Here is a 15,125-nt window from a genome sequence, read left to right on the forward strand (position 1 = left end):
AAGGCGATAGACGGGTTTAATTTTATACTATGGTCTTTATGCTATAGTTCATATCTATGTAAGCCGCCTCAATCCTTTGGGAGAGGCAGGGTAAAAATAAATTATTATTATTATTATTATTATTATTATTATTATTATTATTATTATTATTATATAAAATAAACACTGAAATAGATCCAGATTTTCCATCTCTTGGCTCAGTCATAAATCCAAATGGAGACTGAAGTCAAGAAGTCAGAAGACTAGGACTTGTAAAGGCAGCTATAAAAGAACTAGACAAGATCCTCATTGGAAATATATATATATATATATATATATATATATATATATATATAATTGAACGCTAAAATCAGGATCGTCTGTGCCATCGTATTTCCCATTTCCTTAAAAGCTGGACAGCGAAGAAAGCCAATAGGAAGAGCGTCGACGCATTTGAAATGTGAGGATGGAGAAGAGTTACCATTGCAATAGGGAAAACCAAGAAAATCATATTCCTGCGAAGGCAAGGAGAGAAACAAATTGGTACAGAAATGAACACCTGGAATCTAACGTAGGAAAAAACATATATCTTTAAACAGCACGGTTGGTGACTTTCTTTTATTCGCTCAAAAGGGATTAATCAGTTTCAAACACTCTCTCTTCTAGGATATATACTATACAAGCAGGCATTGAACTGGAGGAGGACAAGAACCCAGGGACGCATGGGAAGCGCCATTGAGGTGGATTCCTCCATCTTACAAAATAAATTGCAAAGTAATTTGATTCTCTAGAATTGCATTTTTCACAACAGTCCCATGAATTCGGTGCAATGGCTTCTTGTTTTGGATCTACTTTGGCATAATCCTGGGAACCAAAGTAAAGGGAAAGGGGTCTTTCAAGCAATCCCTCCCCTGCCCCACCTCCATTTTCTAACGCTCATCCCTCTAACATCTCAAAAGAAACCCAAACTCAGGGGCATCCCATGGTCCTTGCTTCGTATAACCTTATAATTTTATATCTAGAGGAAACCATGTCCATAAGAGTCAACGGCAAGGAACTTGGTCATTTCTTTTTGTTGCCTCATTTGGGAGTGTTGCGTATTTGGCACACCGCCGTGCCTGGATTGCCATAGAGCGGCATATGAGTGCGCTCTCCATTTCAGGTAAATGCAATAGTGGGATGCTTCCATTCACTTCCCTCCAGTTTTTTCTTTCTGTTCATGGCAGTGTCACAACCAGCATTGCTTTTGCTGTATGCCTGTCTCGAACCCCTGACAGACAAGATTGCAATCTGTTGGCAATTCTTGCTTCTCAGCCCCTAAGCCGTACCCTCCGGCTGTAATATAGGAAATCATTTATAGAAAGGTACCGTACAATTAATTTTCCCAAGCAAGGGTCACTTCGGTCCTGATCCCCACCCGCCCAGCCATAGACACCCAAAGTTTCCCTGAATTTGGAGGAGTCCAGCTTTGGCTCAGCCTCACTTCTTTTGAGGGCTCTCATCCGGAGAGGCGCGATCTGCCGCGATAAGGTTGAACCTCTCGAAGACGGCCTCCGCCGAGAGTTTGGGGAGACCCCGGTCGAGGGGGCACTCGTCCACGAGGCTGTTCATCGGGGTTGGTGGCAGCGGGGTGTCGTCGTCTGCCAGGTCGTCCCCCAAACGGTGGGGCTTGACGGGATCCTTCAGGGCCCCGTCGGGCTCCAGGCGACAGCTTTCGGACCCTTTAGCTTCCAATCTCGGCTGGGGACGCACGCTTGTGGCCTCAGGCTGCATGGCGGCGGTGGTAGGGTGGTCCCAATGCTTCAGGAAGTCCTTGACGATGGGGAGGACCTTCTTGCGCGAAGCAGTGGTGTTGCCCTGATGGTATGCGCAGACAGTGGAGTATGGGCTCTCGAGTGGCGAAAGGCTGAGGGACGGGTTGGTCGAGTGCTCCAAGGTTCGACACACCTGGAAGAAACAAGAACATACAAATGGTCAAGGGGGTTCACAGCCTCCAAGGAAGGGACCTAAAGGCTTCCGTCTTTGTCTCAATGGACAAAGCAAATAAAACGTTACAGGGAGCGCATCGCTCCCTTGTTGAAAACAGTTTCATTGGCTACTGGTCTGACTATTATTAGTTACTTGGTATCTGCTGGTATTTGGTTCCAGGACCCTATGGATATCAAAATCCGTGGATGGTCAAGTCCCCTTAAATACAAAGGGGTATTATTATCATCATTATTACTACAGTGGTCCCTTGGTATCTGTTTGGGTTTGGTTCCAGGACCCCCCGTGGATATCAAAATCTGTGGATGCTCAAATCCCAGTATATACAATGACACAGTTAGATGGCGCTCTTTATATAACATGGCAAAAACAAAGTTTGCTCTGCTTCAATGGATATGAAGGGCTGACTGTATTGGCTAGAATTCTCTACCATTGTGTAATGTTACATATGCTTAGCTACGTCACAGAGGGGCTAAGGGACCCTGTTACTCAGTGGCAAAGATGTGTAATGGGTCACACTGGTGATAAAGTGCCAGTGCACACCCGCAAGTCCCTACTCAGTGTCCCAAGGAATATCCATCCCATTTTGCGTCGGTCCCTTTGCTACCATCCCCTTGCAGATGTTACATCAGCAAGAACTATTTCCCAAAGACCTAAGTTCACTTAAGAAGATGGACATCTCATTAGTTTAAGGAAAAAAACCAAACCTGCTTTCAAAGCCTGTCAGGATAAAAAGAGTGCAAAGGGATCTCGAAGCACCACCTTTGAGGCTGACAGAGTGAAAAGTTGTAGCATAAGCTTTCGTAGGCTCAGTGGACTTCCACAGATGCATGGAGCGAACATGTTTATGTCCCCAACCCCATGAAAGCACCAAGTTTGGCCAGATGGAGTGGAAATCCATCAGCCTCTTCGGGAGACAGTTGTGAAGGCATGGGTTGAAATTGCCCCCCATGATTGCCTACTTTTGCACACTTCCAGATGCCTGTTTGTGGTTCTAGCTCCAAAGTGGGTTGAGACCACAGTCCCCATCCTCCCCAGTCAGCTGAGTTGATGGGAAGACTGTTCTCAAATGCGGCCAAGTCTGTCCTTTCTTAAGAGAAGTGCAAATATTTTAAGGAGAGAGAAGGAGGGATGCCTTGACTGGGACCCTCTCTTCTGAAACCTATGCAAGAAAGGGTCTCTTGTGCCCCCTGCCCACCCTGCCATGCCCCATTGCCACCCACCTGGACCAAAGAGGAAACTGGCACCTCTGATTTGCACAGAAAAGGGCGCCCTCGAAGAACACAGCGTTCCCTGCCAAGTCCTCTTTCACGCCACCGGCTCAAGCAGCTCTTTATGTGCCATTCCTTTTCTTCTTTTATTAGCTCTCTCTCTCTCTGAAAGACGGAAGTCGGTGGTGAATGGGGAGGAGGGCAGCCCCATGAGAAATGACTCAGCCCCTCGTGGCCACCCTGGTCTTCCACTTTGGCTCATGTGAGGCTCCAGCAAAAGTTGTGGTGGAATGCTTTTTAAAAAGGGAACCCACCATCTACCCAACATGTCTGGGTTGGTGTGCCATTCCAAGCAGGAATGGCCCAAGTGGTTGTTGCTATTATCATTGTACTTGCCATAAAGTCAACTTCGACATACGGTGATCATACGAATGAAAGGTCTCCAAGGCTACTGGTCATCCTCTGCCCTCCTCAGGTTCTTGCAAACTCAAGAGAGACCTCCAAGACTCCTGGACATCTTCTGCCCTGTTCCGGTCTTGCAAACTCAAGAGAGACCTCCAAGATATTTGGGCATCCTCTGCCCTCCTCAGATCTTGCAAACTCAGAGACCTTCAAAACTCCTGGACATCTTCTGACCTGCTCCGGCCTTGCAAACTCAAGAGAGACCTCCAAGACTCCTGGGTATCTTCTGCCCTGCTCCAGTTTTGCAAACTTAGAGAGACCTCCAAGACATTTGGACATCCTCTGCCCTCTTCAAGTCTTGCAAACTCAAGAGAGACCTCCAAGACTCCTGGACATCTTCTGACCTGCTCCGGTCTTGCAAACTCAAGAGAGACCTCCAAGACATGTGAGCATCCTCTGCCCTTCTCAAAACCTACAAACTCAGCGAGACCTCGACTCCTGGACACCTTCTGACCTCCTCCCATCTTGCAAAGGTCTCCAAGACTCCTGGGCATCCTTTGCCCGCCTCAGGTCTTGCAAACCCAGGGCAGATGTGGCTTCCTTGACAGAGTCATTCCACCTCCATTGCAGTCTCCTTCTTCTTCCTATTGCCTTCTACTTTGTTGCTGTGCACCTTCAAGCCATTTTCGACTTATGGTGACCCCAAGGGAAGACCCGATATGGGGTTTTCTTGGCAAGGTTTGTTCAGAGAAGGTTTGCCATTGCCTTCCCCTGAGGCTGAGAGTGAGTGAGTTACACAAGTCACCCAGTGGGTTTCATGGCTGAGCTGGGAATCGAACCCTGGTATCCAACACTCAAGCATCTAAAAGATGCTACTTCAGCCATTAAGAATGATTAAGCCTAATGTATAAAAACAAAACAAAGGATTTCAGGACTGATCTGAGAACCAAACCCTGGCCTCCAGGGCTGTAGTCCAACACACAAACCAATGGATCATGCTGTCAAGCATTGAAGGATTTTGCAAAGAGTCATGCCATGATATGCCCAAAGTGCAACAGTGTAAGTTTAGTCATCTTGGCTTCTAGGGAGAACTCAGACTTGATTTTCTCTGCAAAGCATTTATTGGTCTTTTTTAGCAGTCCATGGTTTCTCTTTTCCATTTCAAATTATTCCCTTCCTGTCTGCTTTCTTCACTGTCCGCCATTGACAACCATACACAGAAAATAGAAATAACATGGATAAAATGATTGTATCTTTAGTATTACGATATCTATCTTTTCACTTGAGGATCTTATTCAGTCCTTTTGTGGCTGCTTAGTCTTCTTCTGCTTTCTGGACTACAGTCTCCATTTTGGTTAATGACTGAGCCGAAGTACAGGAAATCTTTAACTATCCAAACGCCTTTGTTTTTAAAACCTATGTAAATCATGCAAGGTCTTACTTCTGTCTTCTTAATGGTCAACGCTCTCCTCCGTGCTTTTGCATTTTCTTCCTTAAACATTCCTGGCTCGGGTTGCATTGCATTAAAGAGGGCCGAAGCTTGCAAGAAGACTGAAGCTTGACCCCGAAAAGTGGAAGAACAAGACTCTCATCTGATAACTGGGACTACCAGGAACAACTGGACCTGGACACCAAAAACCAGTTTTCCTTGCCTGAGCGACAGGGTTAGAACCAGAAACTATGAAAGTTGCAAAAAACCCAAGCTTGAGCCAAGAAGGTGATTCTTTTTTGAAGACACTTGGTTGCAAGAGGTGAAAAAAAGAATATTGTATATCCGTCTTCTTGAGGAGATACAGAAGTCATCAAAACAATATAGTTTTGCTTAACTCGCACCTTGGGAAAGTGACTTTTGGAGACTGCAACACCCAGAATCCCCTGCCAGGATAGCCAACGACACCTCTGCCATCCTCGTCCTCCCCAGAGCTTGGAAAAAGTACCTTTTTTGGATGCCAACGCCAACATGGCTGGCTTGGGGATGCTGGGCATTGTCATCCCCCCAGAAAGGAACATTTCCAAGCTCTGAGGAAGATGGCAGAGATGCCAAGATTGGAAGAGGGACACCTCTTTAGGAATATCTAAGTCCTCTTGCACAAGTCTGTGGTCAACATCTGCCGCACGTTGACCATAGAATTGCGCTGGATGATCTACAAATGCCTTGAGCATTGTTTGCACTAAGGATCTCTAAGTCCTTCCAGCGCAACTTCTGGCGGACGTCTGGAGGACCTAGGAATCCCTAGGAAGAAAAATATATTAATCAAATCTGTGGATAATCAAAATTCAGATAAAAGTTAAAGTCACAAATGTGGAGGGACAACTGTTCTCTCTGATACATTTTAAAAAGACACAACCAACAACATGTAACAAGCTGCATTTGCATTACAAGTGCAATTTCTGGAGCAACCCTCTCCAAAACGGTGGTTCGATCCTTGTGACCCAACTGCCAAGGAAGAAACCCGAAAGGAGCTTCTCCAAATCGTCTCGAGGGTTGGAAGAAGGCTTGCGTTGCAACCGACACGCCGTCGAAACCGTCAGAGAAACCACAACCACAACCAAGTGACATTAATGGTTCTACGCTGAGCTCAGCCGACGTGGGCAGTTCATGTGAGGATGGCGAAGCGAAGATGGCTCTGTGCCCACATCCGGGACCAAGAAAAGGCCTCACTGGAGGTGACAAGTGAGTGGACTTACTCCCCGTTCAACCAGGCGCAGCTACAAATAAAGCCAAATGGAACCTCCTCATTGGTATTCCGCAGCGAAGTGCAGGCAGAGAGCAAAATCTTTACAAGAGAAGTAAATGGAGAAGTTGCGTCCTCTCTTTAAAAAAAAGCCCAGGCAGTCAGACGCTAGGATGCCAACGGAAATTAGTTGGTTTCTTCTATCTATTCTCCTTTGTTATTCCAAAGTAGTAGTAGCAGTAGTAGTAGGAATAGTAATAATTATTATTATAATAATGATAACGATGATGATTTTTTATCAATTGGAGAGTTTGTCTCACAGCTAACACAAAAGATGCTTTCCCAGATTCATTGGACTTCACAGCCTTGAAGAAACATTTCCCAAAGTTTGCTTCCAAGTGAAAATAAATCTATTTATTGCTAAGAAAACATACATTTGGATTTGCAACTCAAACCTGTTACCCTGATATTTATGTCATGTCCAGATGGTGTGAAGAGAGATAGCACCTTTGAGACTAACTGAAAGAAAGAAGTTGGCAGCATGAGCTTTCCGAGACTTAAGCCTACTTCCTCAGATGCATCTGGATCCTTTCCGATCTAAATGGGGTTTTTATACTGGGCTTTCCCCAAGAACGCTAATAAAGATCTAGGAAAAGGAAAGGGAAAGATGATCGCTAAAATCAGAATTGAAAGTGTGGTTTCTGAAAAGCGCATAAAATCCATGCAGTGCGGTACTTATCAGGGACCAGCGATGACGCTATAGAAATGATGGAAAACTCAATCATGGTTGTCACTGAGATAAGGAGGAAGATAAAAAGCGGGATAAGAAGGAAAGGAAAACATGGAGTGGAAAATCTGTGTCGATGCCGGAGGAGCAAAGTGTATCCCACCCATTTCCCACCTCTCCATAAAACCTCCCCAAAAGAGATCGTTCGGATATCCTCCAACCCTGCAACCGTTCTCCACTTTTCTTATTCTGGAGCATTTCCCCAGAAACCCACCTTCGAGAAACAAAAAGACAGCTCTGCGACAACGCTGAGGACTGGAAGTTTGACTCAGGAAAAGATTTGGAGGGGGGAAAGGGAGAGAAATTCCCCCGGCTCCTATCAGGCCGATAGGTTTTGTAGCCCGAAGCAAGACCCAGATTTAAAGGAAGATTATGTGTGCGTTGAAAGAAAAAATGCTCAGTTCTCATCCTAGGCACACTTGCCCCATAGACCTATGGAAAGGCATGGCATTTACTATGGAACAGCATAGCATTTACTATGAAAGTGCATAGCATTTACTATGGAGGAGCATGGCATTTACTATGGAAGAGCATGGCATTTGCTATGGAAGAGCATGGCATTTGCTATGGAAGAGTATGGCATTTACTATGGAAGAGTGCAGCATTTGCTATGGAACAGCACAGCATTTACTATGGAAGAGCATGGCATTTGCTATGGAAGAGCACAGCATTTACTATGGAAGAGCATAGCATTTACTATGGAAGAGCATGGTATTTAATATCTTGAGCTGCTCTGCGTCCCAGTTCTGGGAAAAGAGTGGGACGATGATGATTTATAATAATAATAATAATAATAATAATAATGTTTGAGTTCTATCTTTCTAAACTATTGTAACCCGCCTTGAATCCCATTGTGGGAGAAAAGGCAGGATAAAAATCCTTGATGGAAATAAATCAATCACATTTAATATGGAAGAGCATGGCATTTACTATGGAAGAGTATGGCATTTCAGTCCTGTCTTTCTAAACTAAAATAAAATTCACTACGCAAGAGCATGGCATTTATTATGGAAGAGCATGGCATTTATAATGTTCCAGTACGGTCTTCCTAAACTATCGTAACCCGCCTTGAATCTCATTGCGGGAGAAAGGGAGAGATAAAAACCCTTGATAGGAATCCCTGAAAGAAATCAATCGATCAATCAATCAAATTTACCAGGGGAGAGCATGGCATTTACTATTTAGATCATTGTTGCAAAAGAAAGAAAGAAAGGTGCATGCAGCGCATCCACTGGCAATTGAAAAGAAAGGAGAGATTAGGGAGGGAGGAGAAAATGGATTCCTTAAACCTCTCTGCTTGTCTCACTGTGCAATATTGTAGGGATGGCATTTGCAAAGGTGAAAGCACTCCCTTACAAATTGGGCAGCAAAGGGAAAGACATGGCACACAGAGATTGCACTTACCTCTCCTCCTGCTAAGGCGGGTGGGAGAGCACTGTTGCCCAGCCAAAGTTGCCGTGACTGTGATCTCTTGACTCTTCCTTTCCACCGCTGGCCATCCCTCTGTCCCCTCCCCAAGCCAGCCCTCTTTAGCAAGCGGACGGATCTCTCTCTCTTGCTGGCAGAAACCTTTGACCGTGGTTAATGAGTGACGACGGATGGATGGAGGGCTCACAAGGCAGGCAGGCGGCGCACAGGCGCCTGCGTAAACATTCGGCCGAGCATAGCAAATCAGCCACAGCGATGATGGTGCTGCCTGGGCACATGGAGGAGATAGGGATGGAGAGAGCTGCAGTGGGGGGGGGGGGAAGCAACAACACACACATACACACATGTGCCACACCATTCCCACAGCATCCCAGCTATGGCTAGGGAAGAAGGGTGTTCACATGACTAGAGGAGGTAATGCACTCCCAGTTGAAGAGAAGCAGGGTTTGTGAAGTCGAAGGCTTTCATGGCCGGCATCCATCGCCAGATGTTAAAATCATAGAGTCGGAAAAGACCCCAAGGGTCATCCAGTCCAACCCCAGGTCACACTCTCTCCACCTCAGAGGAAGGCAAGGGCAAATCTTCTTTGAATGGATCTGATCCAGAATTTATTATTCCTTTAATAACTATCTGTTTTAATATTGTAATACAGCGCGCCCGCACCATACGCAGGCGCGCCATATGTGGCTTTAACCTTACATGGAAGGTTAAGCCGCAGGAGGTATAATGGCACATGCACCTATTGCACCCATGCTGTACCGCACGCAAGAGCGCTCCCCCATTAAAACAAATGGGGTTTGAACATACGCAGTTTTCCCAGTTCTGGGATAAGAGAGGGATACAAATATATAATAAATAGATTAATAAATTAATGAACCCCAAGAGAGGGTTCACCATAAGTTGGACTCGACTTGAATGCACTCAGGAACAACAGAGAACTGGAAATGGGACTTTCTGCAAAGAATGGGATGCTCTTCCACTTCAGTACTCTCTCTCCTCGAAGGGGGAAAAATATGAAGCCTATAGGATCAAATCACACCTGAATAAGTGGCTGCAAAAGATGCCAGCAAACGCAATCTCCTGATTTATAAGGAAATGCTCAGGACGCTTTTCTCAGACTACGCCAGGAATGAACTCACCGCTGTCCGGAGATCCGCACATTCACTGTAAACAGCCATCTGCCGGAATGGTTCATTGCGCTCATTGAAGGAGATGGTCATGGCGACCAGCATGTCGTAGCCTCTCCGTTGGCAGAAACCGCGCAGTTCTTCTTCTAAACCAGGACGCTCCAGGAAGGCCTAGATAGAGAAACCGGGAGCATGAGAAATGATCAGGAACAGCTCGCACGCACTTGTGGCTGAGTAGGAATACAGTATCCAACATTTGATTCTGAACAGAGTCAATGGTTTCCTGCAGTTACTGATCGTTGTATTGAATTATCAAAGTACACTTGTCCCTCCACATCCGCTGGGATTAAGGGCACCAGACCCCCATGAATGTGGGAAAACGGCAAGTAACAAAACTGCTATGTTTTTAGACCCGAAAGAACACCTCTCTAGGAATCTCTAGGTCCTCCAGTGCAACTTGGTGGTCAACAACTGCCAGACCTTGACCATAGAGTTGCACTGGAGGAGCTACAAATGGCTAGTGGGGGTTTCTCTCTAGGAATCTCTAGGTCCTTCAGCGCGACTCTTGGTTTTGGCTGCTGGCATTTTAAAAACGTAACGGGAAATTGGCATCAAGGGAAAGCGGGAGCTTGCCCATGTCTCAGACTCACCGGTAGATTCACGTAAATGGCGCTGATCGCAATGGCAGTTCCTTTGCCAGAGAGGGCCTTCAGGTCTTTCCTTAGCATCTGCTCCGTGGTGAGCCCTGCGAAGGTGGAAGACGCACATGAGAGAGGCCATTGGCCTACAAAGTAAATCATGGTTTCATAAGGCACTATGCATTATAACCATGGTTAAGACAACAAACCATGGTTACCTCCATCTTTCTACTTGCAGTCTCTTTTCCTACTCATTCCTATCTCCAATCATTCTCTTAAAAGTTGGGCTGGAGAGGGACTGTGGCATTGCCCTTCCTATGAGCCACCTTAAGCTGGGTACGAACCAGTTTTGTGTCCCAACCCAAAAGCAGAAGAACTAGGAGGACACCAAACCCTGTTGACGTTGGCAACACAGACTTGTGTACAGTTAGTACACCCAGCAAAGTCTCTCTGTTTTGTGTTTCAAAACACATGTTCCATATCCTAGGATCTCCAATGTTGAAGCGACATGGAGCCCTCATTACCTGAAACATCAAACTTTGCCTTTTGAAGAGCCTCAAATATGGCATCCTTGGAAGGGAGATCGGGGAACTGCGATTCCAAAAGGGAAGTGTAATGGACGTCCTTCGGGGTCACTTTTCCTGCTTCGGGAGCCATGTTGACACAGTCGAGGACGATCGTGCCTGTTGAGCCAACAAAGAACCAGATCAGCAAGCTGATAAACATACACAGCATACATACAAACACAGCCCAGCCCCAGCCCCAGCCCAAAATAATATTTACACTTGCAGGTTCGAAATTGGGGCTGCTTTTTTCTGATCCCAAAGGCAGAGAGCCAAGAGAGTTTGGAAATGTTCTTTTGCTGGATCCGGGTTAAGTCACTTTAAAGTATATCTGTGCAACACAGCACCTTTGTACTTTTAGTTGCAAGCTTCCCAGTCTAGTTGCAAGCTTCCCACGGCACTCTAGATATTGTTCAGACTGCAACTCCTAGCAGCCCCAAAGAGCCAGCAAAGAATAATGGGTACTGCAATCCAGAACATATGGAGGTCTATTTATAAAGGAAGCCCATCTTCAGAATTCTGTATAACTCCAAAGCTTGCTGTCTCACGAAAGTCCAGCTGAAATGGTCCAAGATGCTTCATAGCTACAAACTTTCCTCCCCAGGTCAATGATTGACAGCGTTTTATGAATAAAGCTTAATAATAACATCAACAACAACAACAACAACTGTCTTCTGATGCCAAAGACAGTGAATCTGCTCCTGGTTTTAGTCCATAGTATCTATCAAGGCTGGGGAGTAAAGGAGTAAAGGGAGTAAAGGAGTAAGAGGTTTTTGCAGAAGCAATACTCCTTATTCCTGTTATTATATTGTACATGCAAACACCAAAAAAAACAATTTTATTATATTGCACTGTCTAATTTATTTTATTTTTTATTGAGCAGTATAATAGGAACAGGAGTAATGTTAAGAAAAACATCTTACTCCCGAGTAGGACAAGGAGTAACCCCAAAATCACTGCTACTCCCCAGCCCTGGGATCCATCCAAGGCACTGTACTCTATCCTTCCACCCAAAAAAAGATTAATCGCACTCAATGCCTTTAAAGCACAGAAGAGGCCAAATAATTCTCTGATGTTGGCCAGGGCTGATGGGAGTTGCAGTGCAATACACCTGGTTGGAGGAACGCTGTCTGACAGGGCTCACGAAACAACCTGATATGAGTAAACAACTACAACCAGCTACCGGCCTTTGCTTTCTTATCACAAGCCGGCACCCTCACCATGCAAAAGGGCCGCCGTCAGTCTGTCCAAAACGTGCGCCGGGCCCTGCAGGATCCGCTCCGTCACCAGCGTGGCGCAAGACCCCACCGGCTCGGCGGTCACTTTGCAAGGAGGACCGCGCTCCAGTTCCAGGGGACGGTGGTCAAGCACCTCCACCACCGACTCATCCAGGGCTGCATCTCTGCTGCAGAAACAGCCAAAGAAGTGGCCTTAGAAAATGGTCACAATGCTCTGCATGGAATCAAGGGAACTTGCAGAAGTATGGACTTCACCGCCATCCGATTCAACTTGGTTGGCAATAGCCATAGATCTTGGATTACAATGCCCCAAACCCCACAGTGGCCATGCTGGCAAAGGGAGCTGTTGTCCAAAATACAGTGGACCCTTATGCTGCCAATTTTTTTTGAGTTTCAAAGGTGCTACAAGATCTCTCTATGTACTGATACTACAAACTAACGTGGCTATGTCTTTGAATAGTCTCTTTCCCATAATAAGCAACCCTCCATGCATCTTCCCTGCAACATGGCTTACCTGGGCAGAACATGGTGGTCCACCAACGTCAAGGAAAGGCGTCCTGCTTGATGGAGGGCAAGCAGGTCAATCTCATCTCGGAAGACGAGGGAGCTCTCAGGGATGCCCTGAGCCTTGAGGAGGAAGGTGCTCTCCGTACGGAGCGGAAAGTCTGAACGCGGGATGTTGAGGACCGGGATAAAGGCGGCCTTCGACTCCGGAGAGGTCTGCGGAGGAGAGAGAAAGAGGATATTAACACGGGGCCCATATCCAATATAGGGAGAGGCAGGATACAAATAAATACCTTTGCCAAGAAGAAGGCCAGGGCTAAGGCGGACACCATGGAGTCCAGGTCGCAAGCCTCGTTCCCCAGAACCGCATGGACCTCCCGGTTCCTCTGGATGTGTTCCTATCCGAAAGGACAAAAAGACAGACAAAAAGGTGAAAACTTCAACCCAGCAGTGAATCAACCTCAGGTGTCTTCTTCCAAACTGGGACTGGTTGCAATCCCAGGTCTCATACGGTGCTCAAAACTGAGCCACATCCCTTGTATAGGTTGTATTGGTGGTAAATTGATACATATCTGATGTGGAGGGATCCATCAGGATTAGGGTTGCCAATTTAGGATCAGCTATACCTTTATTTGGCCGACCAAAATGCACAATACGCATTTGAAGTGTCACTGGCTTCGAAAGCTTGCAACATGTATATTGTGCATTTTGGTTTGGCCAATAAAGGTATCACTCTTTGGTGGATTTTTTGTTGTTAGTGACTTTACATACAAGTTTAATTCCTTCTACAAAATAAAGCAAGACCAAATAGATCACCATAGCTTTCTGGGTTTAGTCCATTTTGCAAACCAAGATGGAGACCTCGAAAGCACTCACTCCTTGCCTCCGTTGCAAATTGTCTGGCCAACATGGTTTCCCAGCTACTGCAAAATGCCCAAACCCATTTATCAAAATACTCCGCAGATAAGCCAGCCCTTGATAAATTGCAGATGTGGGTCTGGTTTTAAAAGAATCAGGTTTAAAGCAGGCAATGCGCGACTGGGTCGGGCGCACGGCAGATGGCCGAGACGCCAAAGGAAAGAGGGAATAGAGAGGGTTGTGGGTTTTTTCCCCTTCCTTTTAATCAAACAAGAGAGCCATTTGTGCTAAAAGGCACTTAGAGGAACGGCTGCCCTTTTGCAAAGCAGCGCGCATCAGCGATAAAAGCGAGCTGGAGGGCGAGAAAGGCCATAGCGGGCTTTCTTTCTTCTCGCTCAAAACATTAGATGAGGGCTATTACAGGCCATTTGCGCCCAGCTTTCCCCCAAATACACTTCTCTCCATCCATCTTGCTCCTTTCCAGCTTCAGAGGGAAGGCTTTCCGACAACATGTCTCCTGCAAAAAACGGCCTCGGTCTTCCCGTCTGCAAAACGGGCGCAAGGATATTCCAGTATTTTTGTTCAAATACTGTAAACCCACAGCGCTTTATAAATAAAGTTTGATAATAATAATCATAATTGTCAATGCATTGCCAATGTGGAGTGCAACCGTTCAACTGGAGTATCATTGTCTATGTGGATTGAAACATTTATATTGGAATATCGTGGTCAATGCATTGTCAATGTGGATTGCGACAGTTCGATTGGGAAATTGTGGTCAATGCATTGGCAATGTGGATTTAGCAACAGTTTGGAATATCATTGCCAATGCATTGTCAATGTGGATTGCAACAGTTTGAGTGGAACATCGCGCTCAATGCATTGTCAATGAGTCCTGCAACCGTTCTATTGGAATATCGTGGTCAATGCATTGTCAATGCAGATTGCAATGTTTTCTACTGGAATACTGATTTGCAATAGTTTGATTGGAATATCGGAGTCAATGTGGATTGCAACAGTCTGGGATATAACTGTCAATGCATTGTCAATGAGGATTGCAACAGTCTGATTGGAATATCATGGTCAATATAGATTGAAACCATTCTATTGGAATATCATGGTCAATGCATTGTCAATGTGGATTTCAGCTGTTCCGTTGGAATACTGCGGTCAATGCATTGGTCAATGTGGATTGCAACAGTTTGAACAGAACATGATTGTCAATGTGTGGATTGCAATAGTTTGATTGGAATATCATGCTCAATGCATTGCCAATGAGGACTGCAACCGTTCTATTGCAATGCCATGTCTCTCATTATTTGTTTTATGTATATGCGCACACATATTATATACACATACATACACACACATGCATGCATGCACACATGTACACATGCATGCAAGGAAGGACTACCAAATGGAGCCTATTAAGTCTTGCTGGATACATAGAGGACCCCATTTTCTCCTCCATCCCTTCCCTCCTTTTCCAGATACCTGAAGGTTTGCCTTGCAGCCTCCCAGGAACCTTTCCATGGCTGCAACCAGGAAGGAAGGAAGGACAGGCCCAAAAGAGAAAGGAGAAGAGAGGAAGAGGAAAGGATCTCCTCCTTGCAAATATATAACATTTGCAATGTTTTCCGATGCAATAAACCATCCAGCCCCATAGATGTCCCTGTGGCAAAAAGCAAAGAAGCAAATTGGCAGGGAGGAAAAATAAAGGTGTGTGTTG

The 15,125-nt window shown here is 45.7% G+C and overlaps 1 protein-coding gene across 2 annotated transcripts; it reads right to left on the bottom strand.

The window, feature by feature from the left end:
- Positions 1-582: 582 nt before the first annotated feature.
- On the bottom strand, positions 583-15,110 carry PRUNE1 (prune exopolyphosphatase 1). Of its 2 annotated transcripts, XM_089483236.1 has the most exons (8): positions 14,891-14,988; positions 12,832-12,936; positions 12,549-12,754; positions 12,017-12,201; positions 10,758-10,916; positions 10,246-10,340; positions 9,608-9,766; positions 583-1,926 (listed from the first exon to the last, which is right to left on the bottom strand). In XM_089483236.1, the coding sequence occupies exons 1-8, from the start codon at positions 14,927-14,929 to the stop codon at positions 1,459-1,461; spliced, it is 1,416 nt and encodes a 471-aa protein (XP_089339362.1). In that variant the 5' UTR covers positions 14,930-14,988; the 3' UTR covers positions 583-1,458. The 2 variants fall into 2 exon arrangements, with proteins under 2 accessions (XP_089339362.1, XP_089339363.1); XM_089483237.1 differs by having other exon boundaries at positions 12,549-12,936; positions 14,891-15,110.
- Positions 15,111-15,125: the final 15 nt, after the last annotated feature.

This window comes from Sceloporus occidentalis, unplaced genomic scaffold (genome assembly GCF_023333645.1).
Source record: "Sceloporus occidentalis isolate IW3139 unplaced genomic scaffold, rSceOcc1.0.p SCAF_20, whole genome shotgun sequence".
NCBI classification, from domain to species: domain Eukaryota; kingdom Metazoa; phylum Chordata; class Lepidosauria; order Squamata; family Phrynosomatidae; genus Sceloporus; species Sceloporus occidentalis.

What these genes read in the sequence shown, in the direction of transcription:
- PRUNE1 (XM_089483237.1), bottom strand. Translation starts at nt 15,050, where the DNA reads ATGGTTTATTGCATCGGAAAACATTGCAAATGTTATATATTTGCAAGG. An exon ending in GACCACCATGTTCTGCCCAG is followed by an intron (nt 12,202 to 12,548) that starts GTAAGCCATGTT and finishes CTGTTTCTGCAG; the next exon opens with CAGAGATGCAGCCCTGGATG. An exon ending in CCATTTACGTGAATCTACCG is followed by an intron (nt 9,767 to 10,245) that starts GTGAGTCTGAGA and finishes TTCTCTATCTAG; the next exon opens with GCCTTCCTGGAGCGTCCTGG.